This window comes from Balaenoptera acutorostrata, chromosome 9 (genome assembly GCF_949987535.1).
Source record: "Balaenoptera acutorostrata chromosome 9, mBalAcu1.1, whole genome shotgun sequence".
NCBI classification, from domain to species: domain Eukaryota; kingdom Metazoa; phylum Chordata; class Mammalia; order Artiodactyla; family Balaenopteridae; genus Balaenoptera; species Balaenoptera acutorostrata.
Window position 1 is genome coordinate 80680314 of NC_080072.1, and position 20541 is coordinate 80700854.

General features: G+C 36.0%; 1 protein-coding gene and 1 non-coding gene across 2 annotated transcripts in view; both read left to right on the top strand.

Annotated features, from left to right (window-relative positions):
* The window catches only part of CEP126 (centrosomal protein 126), a 123702-nt gene extending 107505 nt beyond the window's left edge, over window positions 1–16197 (top strand). The window contains exon 10 of the mRNA XM_007191214.3: window positions 16142–16197. Coding sequence (XP_007191276.2) covers window positions 16142–16143 — 2 coding nt within the window. The 3' untranslated portion in view covers window positions 16144–16197. The remainder of the gene's footprint in view (window positions 1–16141) is intronic.
* Window positions 16198–19793: 3596 nt separating this feature from the next.
* On the top strand, window positions 19794–19912 carry LOC114239029 (small nucleolar RNA SNORA57). The gene has a single exon (XR_003624230.1). It is a non-coding gene; the product is annotated as a small nucleolar RNA SNORA57 (small nucleolar RNA).
* Window positions 19913–20541: the final 629 nt, after the last annotated feature.

Consider the following 20541-nt stretch of genomic DNA (forward strand, 5'->3'; position numbering starts at 1 on the left):
TGAGAGTCTGCCTGCCAATGCGGGGGACACGGGTTCGAGCCCTGGTCTGGGAGGATCCCACGTGCCGCGGAGCAACTGGGCCCGTGAGCCACAATTGCTGAGCCTGCACGTCTGGAGCCTGTGCTCCGCAACAAGAGAGGCCACGATGGTGAGAGGCCCGCGCACCGCAATGAAGAGTGGTCCCCACTTGCCGCAACTAGAGAAAGCCCTCGCACAGAAACGAAGACCCAACACAGCCATAAATAAATAAATTTAAAAAAAAAAAAGAAATACAACCAAATTAATTTTAAAAAAAAAGAAATGTGAGAAATAAGAACACCGTAACAGAAATGAATAATGTATCCTATGGGCTTGTCAGATTCAACAGAGATGAGGAAAGAATCAATGAATTTGAGGATAGGTGAGAGAAAATTTCCAAACTGAAACATCAAGAGAAAAAACAAAAAGATTGAGGGAAAATACAAGAACAGAGGATCTAAGAAGTGTGGGACAATATAAATCAGTCTCACAAATATGTGATTGGGATCCCAAAGTGAGAAATTGCAGCCTTTTTTGCTGGGAGAAGGAGCTACTGATTGGGTTTAGGTAAAGCCCCTTTCACATGAGGTGAGAACATGTTCTTGGGTCCCAGGTAACTATGAAGAACTTCTGGGGTCATTTTGAGACTTCATATTGTAACAATTGGATACCAAATAGAAAGAAATTAAATTGAACCCCTACCAAATAACATATATAAAAGTCAGTTACAAGGTGACTAAAGATTAAATGTGAAAGAAAATATATAAAGCTTTTAGGAGATAATAAAAGAAAGTATTTTCTAGCCTCAGGGTAAGGAAGGATTTCTTAAATAGAGTACAAGGATCAAAATCCATAGAGGAGAAAAATAATAAATTTGACTATATTAAAATTACAAACTTTTCTTCATATCAAAACATCATTAAAATAATGAAAAAACAGGCCACAAAATAAGAGAATATATTTATAATACATAGGAAAAAGACTCTTGTCCAAAATATATAAAGAACTCCTACAAGTCAATAAGGGAAAAGGCAACTTAGTAGAAAAATGGGGGGGCGGGGGAAGACTTGAACAGGAACTTCACGACAAAGGAAATGAAAATGACAATAAACATTGATAGATATTCAACATTATTAGTAATGCAAAATAAAACAATGCGATATAGTTATATACACATCAGAAATACATGACTTTATTATTATTTTTTTTTGGTCACCACGTGGCATGTGGGATCTTAGTTCTCCAACCAGGGATCGAACCCATGCCTCCTGCACTGGAAGCATGGAGTCTTAACCACTGGACTGCTAGGGAAGAAGTCCCAAGACATGACTTTAAAAGCCTGGCAATGCTAAGGGTTGGCAAAGACATACAGCTATTAGAGCTCTCTTATAATGCTGGTAGGAATGTAAACTGAGGCAATCTTTTAGGAAATTTTTTGCCACCACCTAATAAATTGAACATGAACATACCCTACAATCCAGCAATTTTACTTCTAGACGCATACCTAGAGAAAACCCTGCACATGTGTATCAGGAGACATGTATAAGTATATAGAGATCATCATTGTTACAAAATCCAAAAATTAAAAGTATGTAAATGTGGTATATTCATGTGCTGGAATCCTAATCAGCAAGGAAAATGAATAAACTACAGCTACACACAACATCATGGATGAATCCAAATAACATATAATTTTGAGCAAAATAAGACAAATCACAGGAGAATAAAGACAGTACAATACTATTTATGTAAAACTCAGAAACATGCAAAACTAAACAATGTTGTTTGGGGGATATACACATATGTATTAAACCTATAAAGAAACAAAGTCAGTTTAGAGAGTTACCTCTGTGGAGAAGGGAAGGGAGTACAATCCGCAGGGCAGTGTTGAGGTAGGGAGCTCCAGGATGCCTCCGAAGTGGTGATAATGTTCAAATTTCTTAGCCTAAGTGGTTACACAAGACATTAGCTTTATTATTACTAATTAAAATATTAATATATGTTTTATATACTCTGTGTTAATTTCAAAATTAAAATGTTTAAATAATATATTAATAAAAGGCAGGGTGCTAAAACACAAAGCAATACAGAACTAAAGCTGTAAGTTTAAGATGTAAAATTATGAAGATAAAGAGTAAAAACCTCAAGTCAGTTTTTTTGGAGGGTTCTTTTTTTCCATTAGATATTTCCATGTATCTTAAATGCTTCATATAAAAGATTCTGCCTGAATTTTTTTCTTTTGCCCAGGCCCTTGTTATTATATGGACAAAAACCAAAACATTAAAAAGGCAAGAGCTCATCAAATTACTAAACTTTTTTGTGCCTCAGTAGTTAAATAAACATCTCCTCCTTTTTCCTGAGATGCTCCAAGAAAGAAATTCACTTTTGGTTTAAAAAGAAGAAAGAAAAATTTAAGAGAAAAGATAACCTAGCATTTGAACAAAGATTGGTTTAGAATAGTCAAAGTACTAGGAATGCCTTTTTAGCAACATAAATTTTATGTAATTGTTTTTAATCAAATTAACTCTATTTTGTCACCTAATATAAGTATAAAGACTGTTTCCAGGGACTATAGGAAAAAAAGTCTCTTACTCGATTTTGAATATTTTGACATATCAGAATTTAATATTTGATTCTTTAGTCATTCTTCTCTTTCAATATACATAACTAAATTATTTGTATATCATGGTATAATTATCTCAGATGTACAAGAAACCATTTGCAAAAATCCATCCATCAAAAAGTACTTTACAGGGCTTCCCTGGTGGCGCAGTGGTTGAGAATCTGCCTGCTAATGCAGGAAACACGGGTTCGAGCCCTGGTCTGGGAAGATCCCACATGCCGTGGAGCAACTAGGCCCGTGAGCCACAACTACTGAGCCTGCGCGTCTGGAGCCTGTGCTCCGCAACAAGAGAGGCCACAATAGTGAGAGGCCCGCGCACCGCGATGAAGAGTGGCCCCCACTTGCCACAACTGGAGAAAGCCCTAGCACAGAAACGAAGACCCAACATAGCAATCAATCAATCAATCAATCAATAAAGAAATCTTAAAAAAAAAAAAAAAAAGTTGCTTATATTTAAAAAAAAAAAAAAAAGTACTTTACAAATAATACCACTTTTAGTAAGTATTTTCAGAGCTTTTATTTTTGTTTTTTCTTGTTTTAGGAAATTTCATGAGTTTATATGTAAGAATCCTGTATTGATATTAATTTTTCTTGAGATTGGCTTTTAGGGAGTTTTTCTCCCCAATCAACTTCTAATTATAAGATGTTTTATTAGAATCAAGCAAAATATCCTCTCATTTAAAAAATCATAATATAAAGATTTCTACATTGAGAGTATTTCATCAGTCGTGGGAACAGAAACAAGCATCAGTGCACTACTCTTCAAATAATTTTAGATATGTAGCCTAATTAGAAGATTGTTAAGGAGTTTATGGTGATAATGAGCGCATCCTTGCTCATATCCCTTCCATGTCTTCAGATTTCAAAACTGGACATTACTAGTTTGAATTTTTTTTTTTTAAGTTTTGCCTTGACTCTGGATTCTGGCAGACACACATATAAATGAAAAACAGTCATTGCATTCAGGAATTTTCAGTCCAACAGGGATAAAGACATAAATGCATAGTATAAACAAATACCTGTAATGTAAGGTAAGATAAGACTATGTGAGGCACAATCTTAGGAAATCACAAAAGGAAAAAATCATATCTGGCCAGATGTGATCAGGAGACATTCAGGTCTATGGAAAGGGCATCCTCAAATTAAGATATTATCTGTACTCTCACAATCCTCAATTTAAATGTTCAACAAAGAAATGTTATTTTAGAGAATTAATTGGATGCTTGCTCAATTGATTTTCATCATGTGCCCTCAGTTATGAAATCGCGACAGGAGAAAGTAAGTTTATGCAAATACACTTCATTTCTTGTTATTTGGTTTTACATAAATAAAGTTATACATGTCTTACTTATGTTTCATATTTCTGCTATGCTCTGGGTATATCAGTGAATAATAGTAAGTAAGAAAGAGGCTGTCCCTGCTCTCATGCAGGTTATTATTTACCTCTGAGCACATGGTTCTCAGAAGTGACCTTTCCGGTGTGGCATTTTTAATGCTGTGATTTTTAGATGGAACCTTTGGCAAAGGTCACTTCGATTCCTGATGTATTTTTTCATGGTTCCTTTTTACAGCCTAGCTGTGTTTTTTGCTTAATTTTTCATCTCCACCAATTCAGCAATTTAAGTAATTTTTGCCGTGTTAATTTTTCTGGGTCTGAATTTTGATTGTGACAATTTTTTGTCATTTATGATATTTATGATGCTTACTTCACTTAAGTGAGATAATACCTACAGTGACTGAGACCACTCTTCTACACACTTCAACTCAAGTTGAAAACAATTTACTAAACACAAATGACTGTGCATGAATTGTAAATACTACTCAACAGGAAGGGAAAGTTACCTAATCAGCAAATTACTGTCTTGTGCACATTGGTGCACTGTGTCATGTTGCTAGACTATCTACTAACTGAAAAGTTAATGATGTGGATTAGGGTCTGGTAGGATTAAAATCATTTTTATCTCATATCTTTTTCATTCTTTTTGACAGGTGGTAACCATTAGCTTTCTTAGTCTCTTTATCTCCAACATGTTACTCTTCCGTATTTTAACATCATTAACATAGGTCAGCAACCTTCTTTTTTTTCAGGGAAAATGGTATAAATTCACAGAATTATTAACTCCCTGTTTAAGCAGCTGGCATCAAAATTACTTCATCCCTCTCCTCCATCAATACTGCTTCATTTGCCATATTCTGCATAGGGATTTGAACATTTTATTCTTGTTTGCCCTTTTGTCTGCTATTTTTATTTTATGTTACTTTACTCTTTACTTAGATTCACCAATTGCTGACATTTTGCCATGCTTGATTTATCTGATAGAGGGATGGATGGATGGATGGATGAAAGAGTAGAATAAAATACATAGAATAGGATAGGATAGGATAAGACATACTTACACACACACAAACATACATTTTAATGAACTGCTTAAAACTAAATAACAGACATGATGATACTTCCCCTCTAAATACTTCAGCATACATCTTGTCCTGAGAACAGATATTCCCCTACATAACCACAATACCATCATCACACCCAAGAAATTTAATGTCAGATATGATATTATCTGATACCCATTCCATATTCAGAGTTCTTCAGTTGTCTATAAAAAAGTCTTCTGTAGCTATTTTATTTCTCTGATCCAGAATCAAACCCAGGATTATACATTGCAATTAGTTGTCATGTCTTTTAACCTAGAAAAGTCTCTTTGCTCTTTTTCAATCTTTCATGCACATTGACACTTTCAAAGAATCCAGACCAGTTATCTTGCTGAATATCCTGTAATCTGGATTTGTCTGATTGTTTTCTCATTATTAGATTCAGGTTAATATTTATGGTGAATGCAGAGTTTCAAAGTTTATGTTTATATAGCCTGTTTATTTTCTTTTAATCACCTGGACTTACTTCTACCTATATATTGCCTTCAAGTCTTCTATTTAACTGCTTGTTATTTAGAGTCCCCAAAACAGATATCCAAGCTTTTAGAGTTATGTTAAAGCAAATAAATAGGTACTTAGTGCCTCCCCTGGGAATAAAGTGCATGGGCTTTAGATATACTTTGGTCTTTTAAAAGATTTCAAAATTTGTTCCTGGATCTCCATTGTATTTTATATACATAAAATTATTTAATATGCAAGTTCTAGAAAGGCAGTATATAACCATATTCTTACACCTTCTGTATGTATGACACAAGAGACCATTAAAACTGTGACCAGGACAACTGTGGTATAGCCTATTTCTAGTCAATAGAGATTTTTCTAAAAAAGATTTCCATCTCTTCAAACAATGGCAAAAATATCTATTGAGGAGTATTTGTTATTTTGGAGATGTTGCAGGTAAGCTTTTTATCAATGTTTTTTTATTTTACATTTCACTTCCAATGTTTTCATACCCATATGAACTTAACAAGAATTTTGTTTTTAAATTATACTGTGTTATATAACAACTTTACAATGTACAAGTATTATGTAGTTAATTCAGAAACTGAATTTCTCAGCCTAGCAACATTAATTATATAATATCAGGTACCCCAATACTGAAAACCCAAATGTCATTGGTTTAAGATTTGAGAATTGGGCTTCCCTGGTGGTGCAGTGGTTAAGAATCCGCCTGCCAATGCAGGGAACACGGGTTCGAGCCCTGGTCCGAGAAGATCCCACATGCCGCGAAGCAACTCAGCCCGTGTGCCACAACTACTGAGCCTGCGCTCTAGAGCCCGTGAGCCACAACTACTGAGCCCGCCTGCCACAACTACTGAAGCCCGTACACTTAGAGCCCATGCTTCGCAACAAGAGAAGTCACCTCAGTGAGAAGACTGCACACCACAATGAAGAGTAGCCCCCGCTCACCGCAACTAGAGAAAGCCCACATGCGGCAACAAAGACCCAATGCAGCCAAAAATTAAATAAGTAAATAAAAGAAAACAAAGATTTGAGAATTGATGTTTAATTCCCAGAAATTGTATCTCTCTCTGGAAAATTCACAACGTGGGTGAAGTTTATATATTAATCCACTACTCCCCACCCTACACATGTGTGGTTTTGTTGTTGTTGCTGTTTGTGTATTTACCCCATTCTATTGCCCTTTGGGGTTTGTTTCCCCACACCAGTGATTGATGGTGCTGATCTGGGTTTATCTCAGGCATAGAAGTAAACTGATGTATTCATTCTTGCTAAGGTGTTTAGCATGAATTTTAAAAGACACTTTACCATTTCAAAAAATCATTTTAAAAGATCTAAAACCATTTCAATCATTTAAAACCATTATCTGGAAAGAACAATAATGAATTTCTAATAGTGGGATTTCAGGCACTTTAACACTTGAGTGAGAGGAATAATTTGGAGCAGGAAGCCTTCTCAGTATCTTTCATAGCACAGGCAATCTGCTACTATTTTTTGAGCAAGTGCAGTTCTGAGATTTTCAGAAGAAAAGTATTCAACCCACTCTTTCCTGTATCCCTTCACTGAACACTCATAATCAACTTAATAATTATAGTATCTATCCCCATGGAGCACCTGTGAGGATTATGTGAGATAATCACCCATGTAAAACACTTAAAACAGAGCCTGTAACATAATGTATGCTAAATACATGTTAAGCTAAATTATTACTATTATTGCCACCATAATGATTATCTTAATAAGTTTAAATTGTCTCAAAAAAAAGTAACATTCCAGAAAGTACTTACATGAAATTTACATGCAAAGTATAACTTTCCCTTCTAAAAAACAGGAATTATTCTAACAATTTGTAGTCCCACCTGCCTTTCCTCTTACAGTGTCAATCTTCCATTCCAGCCAAACACATTTAGAGTGTTTGGCTGGAATCAGTTTGCAATACTCTGTTCTGCCTTCATGTTTTTCTCATACTTCACTTATATTCATGCCCAATTCCTATCTACACTATATTTTTGCTCTGCTTTTCAGATACAACCGTCAAAGCTCCAACTTAATGTTAGTTCTCCCATGAAGTCTCCTGTGACCAATCCAGCTATGATACTCTCACCCTCCTCTGAACTTTTTACTGTAGTATTTCTGTTTTTATACACATACTCCATATGCACTTTTTTTTAACATCTTTATTGGAGTATAATTGCTTTACAATGTTGTGTTAGTTTCTGCTGTATAACAAAGTGAATCAGCTATATGTATACGTATATCCCCATATCTCCTCCCACTAGCATCTCCCTCCCACCTTCCCTATCCCACCCCTCTAGGTGGTCACAAAGCACCGAGCTGATCTCCCTGTGCTATGCAGCTACTTCCCACTAGCTATCTATTTTACACTTGGTAGTGTATATACGTCATTGTTACTCTCTAACTTGGTCCCAACTTACCTTTCCCCCTCCCCGTATCCTCAAGTCCATTCTCTACATCTGTGTCTTTATTCCTGTCCTGCACCCTAGGTTCATCAGAACCATTTTTTTTTTAGATTCCATATGTATGTGTTAGCATATGGTATTTGTTTTTCTCTTTCTGACTCACTTCACTCTGTATGACAGACTCTAGGTCCATCCACCTCACTACAAATAACTCAATTTCATTTCTTTTTATGGCTGAGTAATATTCCATTGTATATATGTGCCACATCTTTATCCATTCATCTGTCAATGGACACCTAGGTTGCTTCCCTGTCCTGGCTATTGTAAACAGAGCTGCAATGAACATTGTGGTACATGACTCTTTTTGAATTATGGTTTTCTCAGGGTATATGCCCAGTAGTGGGATTGCTGGGTCATATGGTAGTTCTATTTTTAGTTATTTAAGGAACCTCCATACTGTTCTCCACAGTTGCTGTATCAATTTACATTCCCATCAACAGTGCAAGAGGGTTCCCTTTTCTCCACACCCTCTCCAGCATTTATTGTTTGTAGATTTTTTGATGGTGGCCATTCTGACGGATGTGAGGTGATACCGAATTGTAGTTTTGATTTGCATTTCTCTAATGATTAGTGATGTTGAGCATTCTTTCAAGTGCTTGTTGGCAATCTGTATATCTTCTTTGGAGAAATGTCTATTTAGATCTTCTGCCCATTTCTGCATTGGGTTGTTTGTTTTTTTGATACTGAGTTGCATGAGCTGCTTGTAAATTTTGGAGGTTAATCCTTTGTCAGTTGCTTCATTTGCAAATATTTTCTCCCATTCTGAGGGTTGTCTTTTCATCTTGTTTATGGTTTCCTTTGGTGTGCAAAAGCTTTTAAGTTTCATTAGGTCCCATTTGTTTATTTTTGGTTTTATTTCCATTTCTCTAGAAGGTGGGTCAAAAAGGATCTTGCTGTGATTTATGTCTTAGAGTGCTCTGCCTATGTTTTCCTCTAAGAGTTTGATAGTGTCTGCCCTTACATTTAGGTCTTTAATCCATTTTGAGTTTATTTTTGTGTATGGTGTTAGGGAGTGTTCTAATTTCATTCTTTTACATGTAGCTGTCCAGTTTTCCCAGCACCACTTATTGAAGAGGCTGTCTTTTCTCCATTGTATATTCTTGCCCCCTTTATCAAAGATAAGGTGACCATAGGTGCCTGGGTTTATCTCTGGACTTTCTATCCTGTTCCACTGATCTATATTTTTGTGCCAGTACCATACTGTCTTGATTACTGTAACTTTGTAGTATATTCTGAAGTCAGGGAGCCTGATTCCTCCAGCTCCGTTTTTCTTTCTCAAGATTGCTTTGGCTATTTGGGGTCTTTTGTGTTTCCATACAAATTGAGAAATTTTTTGTTCTAGTTCTGTGAAAAATGCCATTCGTAGTTTGATAAGAATTGCATTGAATCTGTAGATTGCTTTGGGTAGTATAGTCATTTTCACAATGTTGATTCTTCCAATCCAAGAACATAGCATATCTCTCCATCTGTTTGTATAATCTTTAATTTCTTTCATCAGTGTCTTATACTTTTCTGCATACAGGTCTTTAGTCTCCTTACGTAGGTTTATTCCGAGGTATTTTATTCTTTTTTTTGCACTGGTAAATGGGAGTGTTTCCTTAATTTCTCTTTCAGATTTTTCATCCTTAGTGCATAGGAATGCAAGAGATTTCTGTGCATTAATTTTGTATCCTGCTACTTTACCAAATTCATTGATTAGCTCTAGTAGTTGTCTGGTAGCATCTTTAGGATTCTCTATGTATAGTATCGTGTCATCTGCAAACAGTGACAGCTTTACTTCCTCTTTTCCGGTTTGGATTCTTTTTTTTCTCTGATTGCTGTGGCTAAAACTTCTAAAACTATGTTGAATAATATTGGTGAGAATGGACAACCTGGTCTTGCTCCTGATCTTAGTGGAAATGGGTTCAGTTTTTCACCATTGAGAATGATGTTGGCTGTGTGTCTGTCATATATGGCCTTTATTATGTTGACGTAAGTTCCTTCTATGCCTACTTCCAGGAGGGTTTTTTTTTTTTAAACATCTTTATTGAAGTATAATTGCTTTACAATGGTGTGTTAGTTTCTGCTTTATAACAAAGTGAATCGGTTATACATATACATATGTTCCCATATCTCTTCCCTCTTGCATCTCCCTCCCTCCCACCCTCCCTATCCCACCCCTCTAGGTGGTCACAAAGCACCGAGCTGATCTCCCTGTACTATGCGGCTGCTTCCCACTAGCTATCTATTTTACATTTGGTAGTGTATATATGTCCATGACACTCTCTCACCCCTCCCCCTCCCCATATCCTCAAGTCCATTCTCTAGTAGGTCTGTGTCTTTATTCCCGTCTTGCCACTAGGTTCTTCATGACCTTTTTTTTTTTTTCCTTAGATTCCATATATATGTGTTAGCATACTGTATTTGTTTTTCTCTTTCTGACTTACTTCACTCTGTATGACAGACTCTAACTCCATCCACCTCACTACAAGTACCTCCATTTCATTTCTTTTTATGGCTGAGTAATATTCCATTGTATATATGTGCCACATCTTCTTTATCCATTCATCCGATGATGGACACTTAGGTTGCTTCCATGTCCTGGCTATTGTAAACAGAGCTGCAATGAATATTTTGGTACATGACTCTTTTTGAATTATGGTTTTCTCAGGGTATATGCCCAGTAGTGGGATTGCTGGGTCATATGGTAGTTCTATTTTTAGTTTTTTAAGGAACCTCCATACTGTTCTCCATAGTGGCTCTATCAATTTACATTCCCACCAACAGTGCAAGAGTGTTCCCTTTTCTCCACACCCTCTCCAGCATTTATTGTTTCTAGATTTTTTGATGATGGCCATTCTGACCAGTGTGAGATGATACCTCATTGTAGTTTTGATTTGCATTTCTCTAATGATTAATGATGTTGAGCATTCTTTCATGTGTCTGTTGGCAATCTGTATATCATCTTTGGAGAAATGTCTATTTAGGTCTTCTGCCCATTTTTGGATTGGGTTGTTTGTTTTTTTGTTATTGAGCTGCATGAGCTGCTTGTAAATCTTGGAGATTAATCCTTTGTCAGTTGCTTCATTTGCAAATATTTTCTCCCATTCTGAGGGTTGTCTTTTGGTCTTGTTTATGGTTTCCTTTGCTGTGCAAAAGCTTTTAAGTTTCATTAGGTCCCATTTGTTTATTTGTGTTTTTATTTCCATTTCTCTAGAAGGTGGGTCAAAAAGGATCTTGCTGTGATTTATGTCATAGAGTGTTCTGCCTATGTTTTCCTCTAAGAGTTTGATAGTGTCTGGCCTTACACTTAGGTCTTTAATCCATTTTGCAGGAGAATTTTTATCATACATGGGTGTTGAATTTTGTCAAAAGCTTTTCCTGCATCTGTTGAGATGATCATATGATTCTTCATTTTGTTAATATGGTATATCACATTGATTGATTTGCATATATTGAAGAATCCTTGCATTCCTGGGATAAACCCCACTTGATCATGGTGTATGATCCTTTTAATGTGCCATTGGATTCTGTTTGCTAGTATTGTGTTGAGGATTTTTGCATCTATGTTCATCAATGATACTGGCCTGTAGTTTTCTTTCTTTGTGACATCTTTGTCTAGTTTTGGTATCAGGGTGATGGTGGCCTCGTAGAATGAGTTTGGGAGTGTTTCCTCTCTGTTATATTTTGGAAGAGTTTGAGAAGGATAGGTGTTAGTGCTTTTCTAAATGTTTGATAGAATTCACCTGGGAAGCCATCTGGTCCTGGACTTTTGTTTGTTGGAAGATTTTTGATCACAGTCTCAATTTCAGTGCTTGTGATTGGTCTGTTTATATTTTCTATTTCTTCCTGGTTCAGTCTCAGAAGGTTGTACTTTTCTAAGAATTAGTCCATTTCTTCCAGGTTGTCCATTTTATTCGCATATAGTTACTTATAGTAATCTCTCATGATCCTTTGTATTTCTGCAGTGTCAGTTGTAACTTCTCCTTTTTCATTTCTAATTCTATTGATTTGAGTCTTCTCCCTTTTTTTCTTGATGAGTCTGGCTAATGGTTTATCAATATTGTTTATCTTCTCAAAGAACCAGCTTTTAGTTTTATTGATCTTTGCTATTGTTTCCTTCATTTCTTTTTTCATTTATTTCTGATCTGATCTTTATGATTTCTTTCATTCTGCTAACTTTGGGGGGTTTTTTGTTCTTCTTTCTCTAATTGCTTTAGGTGTAAGGTTATGTTGTTTATTTGAGATGTTTCTTGTTTCGTGAAGTAGGATTGTATTGCTATAAATTTCCCTCTTAGAACTGCTTTTGCTGCATCCCATAGGTTTTGGGTCATTGTGTTTTCACTGTCATTCGTTTCTAGGTATTTTTTGATTTCCTCTTTGATTTCTTCAGTGATCTCTTGGTTATTAAGTAGTGTACTGTTTAGCCTCCATGTGTTTGTATTTTTTACAGATTTTTTCCTGTAACTGATATCTAGTCTCATAGAGTTGTGGTCAGAAAAGACACTTGATATGATTTCAATTTTCTTAAATTTACCAAAGCTTGATTTGTGACCCAAGTTATGGTCTCTCCCAGAGAATGTCCCATGAGCACTTCAGAAGAAAATATATTCTTGTATTTTTGGATGGAATGTCCTATAAATATCAATTAATTCCATCTGGTTTAATGTGTCATTTAAAGCTTGTGTTTCCTTATTTATTTTCATTTTGGTTGATCTGTCCATTGGTGAAAGGGTGTGTTAAAGTCCCCTACTATGATTGTGTTACTGTCGATTTCCCCTTTTATAGATGTTAGCATTTGCCTTACATAATGAAGTGCTCCTATGTTGGATGCATAAATATTTACAATTGTTTTATCTTCTTCTTGGATTGATCCCTTGATCATTATGTAGTGTCCTTCTTTGTCTCTTGTAATAGTCTTTATTTTAAAGTGTATTTTGTCTGATATGAGAATTGCTACTCCAGTTTTCTTTTGATTTCCATTTGCATGGAATATCTTTTTCCATCCCCTCACTTTCAGTCTGTATGTGTCCCTAGGTCTGAAGTGGGTCTCTTATAGACAGCATATGTATGGGTCTTGTTTTTGTATCCATTCAGCCAGTCTATCTCTTTTGGTTGGAGCACATAATCCATTTACATTTAAGGTAATCACCGATATGTAGGTTCTTATTACCATTTTCTTAATTGTTTTGGTTTGTTGTTTTAGGTCTTTTCCTTCTCTTGTGTTTCCTGCCTAGAGAAGTTCCTTTAGCATTTGTTGTAAAGCTGGTTTGGTGGTGCCTAATTCTCTTAAATTTTGCTTATCTGTAAAGGTTTCAATTTCTCCATTGAATCTGAATGTGATCCTTGCTGGGTAGAGTAATCTTGCTTGTAGGTTTTCCCCTTTCATCACTTTAAATATGTCCTGCCACTCCCTTCTGGCTTGCAGAGTTTATGCTGAGAAATCAGCTGTTAACCTTATGGGGATTCCCTTGTATGTTGTTTGTTGCTTTTTCCTTGCTGCTTTTAATATTTTTTCTTTGTATTTAATTTTTGATAGTTTGATTAATGTGTCTCAGCATGTTTCTCTTTGGGTTTATCCTGTATAGGACTCTCTGTGCTTCCTGGACTTGACTGATTATTTCCTTTCCCATCTTAGGGAAGTTTTTGACTATAATCTCTTCAAATATTTTCTCAGACCCTTTCTTTTTCTCCTCTTCTGCTGGGACCCCTGTAATTCGAATGTTGGTGTGTTTAATGTTGTCCAAGAAGTCTGTGAGAGTGTCCCCAATTCTTTTCATTCTTTTTTCTTTATTCTGCTCCCTGGCAGTTATTTCCACCATTTTTTCTTCCAGGTCACTTGTCAGTTCTTCTGCCTCAGTTATTCTGCTATTGATTCCTTCTAGAGTATTTTTAATTTCAGTAATGTGTTGTTCATCACTGTTTGTTTGTTTGTTCTTTAGTTCTTCTAGATCTTTGTTAAATGTTTCTTTCATTTTCTCTATTCTGTTTCTGAGATTTTGGATCATCTTTACTATCATTACTCTGAATTCTTTTTCAGGTAGGTTGCCTCTTTCATCTTCATTTATTTGGTATTGTAGGTTTTTACCTTGCTCCTTCATCTGTAACATATATTTTTGTTGTTTCTTTTTTTTTTTTTTGATGGGTGGTGCTGTATTCCTGTCTTACTGGTTGCTTGGCCTGTGATGTCTAGCACTGGAGTTTGCAGGCAGTTGGATAGAGCCAGGTCTTGGTGCTGAGATGGGGACCTCCAGGAGGCCTCACTCCAATTGATATTCCCTGGGGTCTGAGGATCTCTGTTAGAGCAGTTTGGACTTGGAGTTCCCACCACAGGAGTTCAGGCCCAACCTCCGGCCTGGGAACCAAGATCCCTCAAGCTTCATGGAGTGGTAAAAAGAAAGAAAGAAAGAAAGAAAGAAAGAAAGAAAGAAAGAAAGAAAGAAAAAAGGAGCAGTACAATGTCAAAGAATTAAAAACAAAATAAAATTAGAAAGATAAAAAATATATTAGGAGAAATAAAACTATATTTGAAACAACTGGTCGCTGGTGGTTCCTCCCATCCCCTTAGGTGTCCATGGTCCCCCATCAGTGCCTGGTAAGTGCCCTAGTTGTGAGGAGACGCGAATTCTGCATCCTCCTAGTATGCCATCTTGACTCTGCCCTCTCCATATGCACTTTTGTTAGTTGTCTTTATATGTGAATAATCTTCTTTGGAACTATAATCTGAGAGGCTATTTTTCATTTATCTGCCTACTTCATAGAAACTTGCACATACTAAATACTTGAAAATATTGGTTGAGATTTTATGATTTTTTATACATGGCCTTTGAATATATAAATTATCCACATTTTTCAGACTACAATAAAATGCAGAGATTTATTTGAAACTGAAACTTTTTTTTAATATTCTGACCATTTTATACTCCATAAAAGTACAACTGTTTCTAGAGTTCTTCCAAAGCCCTTTACTGAGTGTTAATATTTAATCAATTAATACTCTTTGTGGCAACTGAACCTTGTTGAGATATAATTAGAAGAAAGGAAACTCACACTTACTGGGTTCCTATCCTTAAAAAGCACTGTGCCAAATGGTGTCACTCATATTCTTCTGTTTAATCTTCTCAGCTAAAGACATCAAGTAATTTTCTCAAGTCTCAGAACTGTTCAGTGGCGAACTAGGGTTTACAATTTCCCATCTTCCCCCCAAAATCTGTTCTACCTTTTACAATTCTTATTTCAATTAATGACACCATCATATACCAAATTTCCCAGAGAGAAATTTGTATCTTATCCAGGCTTCTCATTCTCCCTTACCCGTAGTCAATAAATCCTATTAATAATAAAGTGCATCTCAAATCCACTCACTCCTCTCCATTTCTACTGATAGTATCTTGGTTTAAGAATTCATCATGTCTCATCTAGACCATTTCAACAGCCTCCCTGTTTGCTTGCTCCACTGCATCTTTCACACCACCACTACCAGCGTAATCTTTTTAAAGCACAAATGTGAACATATCACTCTCTCTCTTAAAACCCAACCTCAGTAGTTACACATCACCTAAAAGATAAAATTAAATCTCCAGAGAACTACATTCAAGACCTTTTCACCCTTATCTCCAGTTGCTCCACAGCTCATAATTTACACACTCCTGAATAACAGGCAGGTCTCCCTGGAACTTCTTGCAGCTTCCAAGGCCCACTCTTCTCCCACTGCCTCACAGGACTTGCTCGTAAATGTCTCTCTCCTACTATTCTTTAAGACTTGACTTCAGTGTCATCCCCTTTAGATGGGCTTATTCAGCCCAAACTTTGTCCTATCCAAAATTTAGAATTTCTTCTTTTTGGCAAACCATAGGAGCCTGATTTTCTTCTTTTTGTAAAAAAAGATGATTTTAAAAATCACCTCTTAAGCACATCTTACCAAAGAGTAAAGATTATGAACTATTATGATTAGTATGATGCCTTATATAAAGTGGTAGTCACTATGTTGAGACTGATGTATATGTAGCATTTGAGAAATTGAACTATGAGTTTAGTCTTATTAAAGTCTGTAATCTGTAAGGAGAGCCACGTTACAGATTTTACCTTAAAAAAGTCTATGAATACTACAGTTAAAGAATATTCTGAAATTATGTTACAGAACAGCCAGCCAAGGACCAATCCATCCTGATGTTGGATCCGGATCACAGAGAAAACACTGATGATGTGTAACAGTAACTATTAAAAGGAATCATTATTTTTGAGAATCTCCTGTAAATATATCATATATTTATGCATTTGTTAATTATTAAAACACTATAACCATAAGATAAAGGTAAATAATAACATGGGCAATGGAGATAAATTGACTAGTTTACATTTATGCTACAAATTATACTTTATTATGTTTTTATTGATAAATACATTTTTAACAAATGAAAATACTTCATTGTTTTTAATGAGAATGCTACTGGAAATAAAGTCATTGTATTTAAATATAAAATAAGATATTTTATTATTCAAATTATGTATTAGCTATAGTACTGAAGCTTGTTTTTCTGAAATTCCTAATAAATTCTACAAAATTTTTGTACAGTGGTGTAAAAAGTTTATTATTAATAATTCCTCTCATAAATAGTAATGCTATTTATCTAAGACTTTGAAGGATCTCAGTACTTTGGAGATGTTACCAAGGGGTCTTGTTCTCAATTCTGCAGGTTCAGAAATTAAAGTTATCACTTTATCCAGGGCTGATGGGTCTCTAAAAAACTGACTTTACTAGCAAAGCTCACAAGGTAAATGGTAAATATAAAAAATAAATTGCCATTGCAACTGGATTACTTGAATTGCCTGATCAGTATGTTCTTTTCCCAATAAGAATGTCTGCTGGAGAAACCAGATATATATTAGAAGTTTGTTTTTTTCAGTATAGAAACAAAGCCAAAAGTTGTATGATCATAAAAAAATTTTTTCATAGAATTATGACAGTCTCATACATCCTTTTATTTTCCATCAACTATTTCTACTTCATGCTCTCATCACCTCTCATCTGGACTATTTCAAGATGAATTTCTTACCTCTGGCACCAATAAGGCTGCTAGAATGGCGTTTCTAAAGTGTGAGTGAAATGACCAGAATGAAAATTGTATCAATCCCATCTTAAATGTTTTTAGAGCTTCCTCTCTGGCTACTAGAGAAAATTTACACTCCTGAGCGTGGCATGTAAAGCTCTTCATATTCTGAGTCCTCCCTCCTTACCTACATCATCTTTAACACCTTTCTCACCACACCACTTATTCCAATATACTGAACTCTTTATAGACCCCCAAATACAACCTGCTATTTCATGCCTCTCTGCTTGTACATATACTACTATCTTGGAATGCCTTCCCTTTCACTCTACTTACATCTGCCTAATAAAATTTAATTCATTCTTTTAAATTCTGCTTAGGTTGAATTTTCTCCAGTTTTTCCTAATAATCATCTCTACTGCCTCCTGTATATAAATTATGTACTTTGTACCCTGAACTGTAATTATTTGTGTGTATAAATGTCTCTTCTTCTAAATCAAGAGCTCCTGGAAATTAAAGATTGTCATTCGTTTGTGCCCTTAGGGATTAAAATAGGGTACATAGTGGCAGATCAAAATAACAAATAAAGGAAAAAATATTCCATTGTTCAACTTATTGAGCCCCTACTCTGTGCTAGGTACTGCTCTGTGTGTTAGGGTTACAATAAAAGACAAAACTTATTATTTGCCATTATGGAACTTAAATTTTAGTGAGGATTACAGATTTTAAAACATAAAACTATAACATCAGATAGTTATACAGTATACCAAATGAAAACCAGAGCACGGTAAGGGACAGAGAATGATGGGAGTACTATTTTAGAGAGAGAGGTAGAGTGCTCAGAGAAGGGCTCTGAGAAGGTGACATTTGAGCAAATATCTGAGTGAGTAGGAGAGCTAACCTTGGTGGTAGTAGGAGAATAGAATTCTACAGAGAGGAGACCTTCCACAGGAGTGTGCTTAACATGTTTAAGGAATAGAAAGGCTAGCATAGCTATTGAGCAGCGAGCAAGGCAGAATTACTGGGAAATAATGTAAGAGAAGTAGCCACAGACAGGACCATGTAGGGCTTGTAGGCCATGGGATTTCAGTCTAGATTTATGTGAATGAATCCGTTGCAGGGTTTAGGGTAAGGGAGGAACATGATCCTTTTAAAGGATCACCCCGGTGTCTGGCACATATATTTTGGAGAGGGAAGAAGCTGGCAAGTATTTAAGGAGGGGACCAATTAAAGAACTTTTGCAATAGCCTGAGAGAAGTTTATGGCTTGGATCAGGTTAATAATGGTGGCAGTAATAAGTGGTCAGATAAAGAATATATTTTGAAATATTTTATGATGGAATGGATGTGAAATAAAGAAAAAAAGGAGAAATCAAGGATGATTCCAATGTTTCTGGGCCTGAGTACCTGTGTGAATGATGGAACCATTTCCTGAGATGAAGAATATAGAAGGAGAAGCAGGTTTTGGCTGAAAATCAGTTTTTAGGTTTAAGATGCTTATTATCTATCCAAGTGGTGATACTAAATAGGCAGTTAAATACACAAGTCTGGAATTTGGGTGTGTGGCCCTGAGTGAACATGTAACTTGGGAATTGCCAGTGTGCAGATGATATTTACAGCCGTGAAATTAGATGAAATCACCTGGAGAGAGAATGTAGCTAAAGAAGAGATCTGAGCAGCGAAGTAAGAAATTGTCTCAAGAAGGAGGGAGGAATCAACTGTGTCAAAGCTGGTAATAAGTTTGGGTTAAATTAAGACTGAAAAACTCCTGCTGGATTTGGTTACCTGGAGGTCACTGGTGGTTTTGACAAAAATGGTTCAGCAGAGTTTTGGGACAAAAATCTAATTGGAATGGGTTCAAGAGGGAGTAAAAAAAAAAAGATAATAATAAGGTATTATCAGAAATTTTATAGTAATAAACTTAAAAGTTAGACAAAATGGAATTGGTTAGCAGAATTATGGTCCCCCAAGATGTCCACATCCTCCTCTTCAGGACTTGTGAAGATATGACCTTAGATGGCAAAAGGAACTTTGCAAATATGACTAAGTTAAGGATATTAAGATGGGGATGTTATCCTGGGTTATCTGGGTGGATTCAATGTAACCATAAGGGTCCAGATAAGTAAAAGAGGAAGGCAGGAGGGTCAGTGTCAAAGTCAGAGAGAGATATGCATATTATGCTAAACTGCAGGTTTTGAAGATGGAGGAGGGGACCACACCCTTAGGAATATAGGTCGCCTCTAAAAGCAAGAAAAGGTAAGGAAACAAATTCTGCCCTGGAGCCTACAGAAGTAACAGTCCTATCAACACCTTGATTCTAGGCCACAGAAACTCATTTTAGATTTCTGATCTTTATAACTAAGTAACAAATTTATATTGTCTTAAGACACTAAGTTTGTGGTATTTTGTTACATCACAATAGGAAACTAACACACCATTTTACATAACATAGTCATGAGTTATGGGGATTAGAATGTGACTATTTTTGGTGAACCATTATTCTGTTACCATAATCCAGAGACAGTTAAAGCCACCCAAGGTCATGACCAACTGAAAGAAGAAGCATTTTGTACCATCTTATTTGGGGTGTATAAGAGCAGAATTTAGGAAGGCAAGGGAAAATTTAGAGCTCAGATTTTAAAAAATAGAAAGTTGCATGCCTCTACTAGTAAATATTTTGGGACATTTTTTTATGCCATCAATACAATTTTGTGAATTGTGATGTCATTTATTAAATGACATTCCTCTCAGTCCCGGTAATGTATGGAGGTTGAGGGAAAGGGCTCCGGCCTTCCCGGTGTCACATCTTCGGCACGGAAGGCTTCCAGTCCGTGGGTTCTAACCTCAAGTGCCCGGACACCGGGCTCCAAGGAGCAGGGCAAAACCAGGGTTCAGCAGGCTCCTTCCTGGGGTACTCACGCTTTCTTTGATTTCAGATCTGTGGAGCTGCCCTAGGAGCCAGAGTTGTGGTATCCCCTCCTCTTCCACATTGCATTGCAAACAATAAAGGCTGTTCTACAGTCAACAAACAAATAAATAAATAAAACAAAATGATATTCCAATGGGGTAAGCAGGCCAAATGGGGGTGCCATGATGTTTGTGAAGTATTCCAAACATCGCAAGTGAAAATTTGTGGGTTTTTTTTAAAGACAAAGACTTGTATTTATATGCTACTGTAGATGTATTCAACAGCATCCTACATGCCAAATCAACTCCACATTTAATAATCCTTAACTTTAATTCCTTTCATTTGTGCATCAAAGAATGCCTCTACAAACAAGGATAGTTAAAAATAGTTAAAATCCAAAGTCAGGCTAGGCCAAAACAGCCTCACTAGTAAGCTGGTAAAACAGGATAAGATTTGTACTTTACTAATACATTATGACATTGTCCTTTTATAAAACTGCAGTACAACTAGAATCACTGTGCAATATTGGCCATAACTCCCCCAAAAATAAATGTTAGAATTTTAGATCCAGAGTGGGTTCATT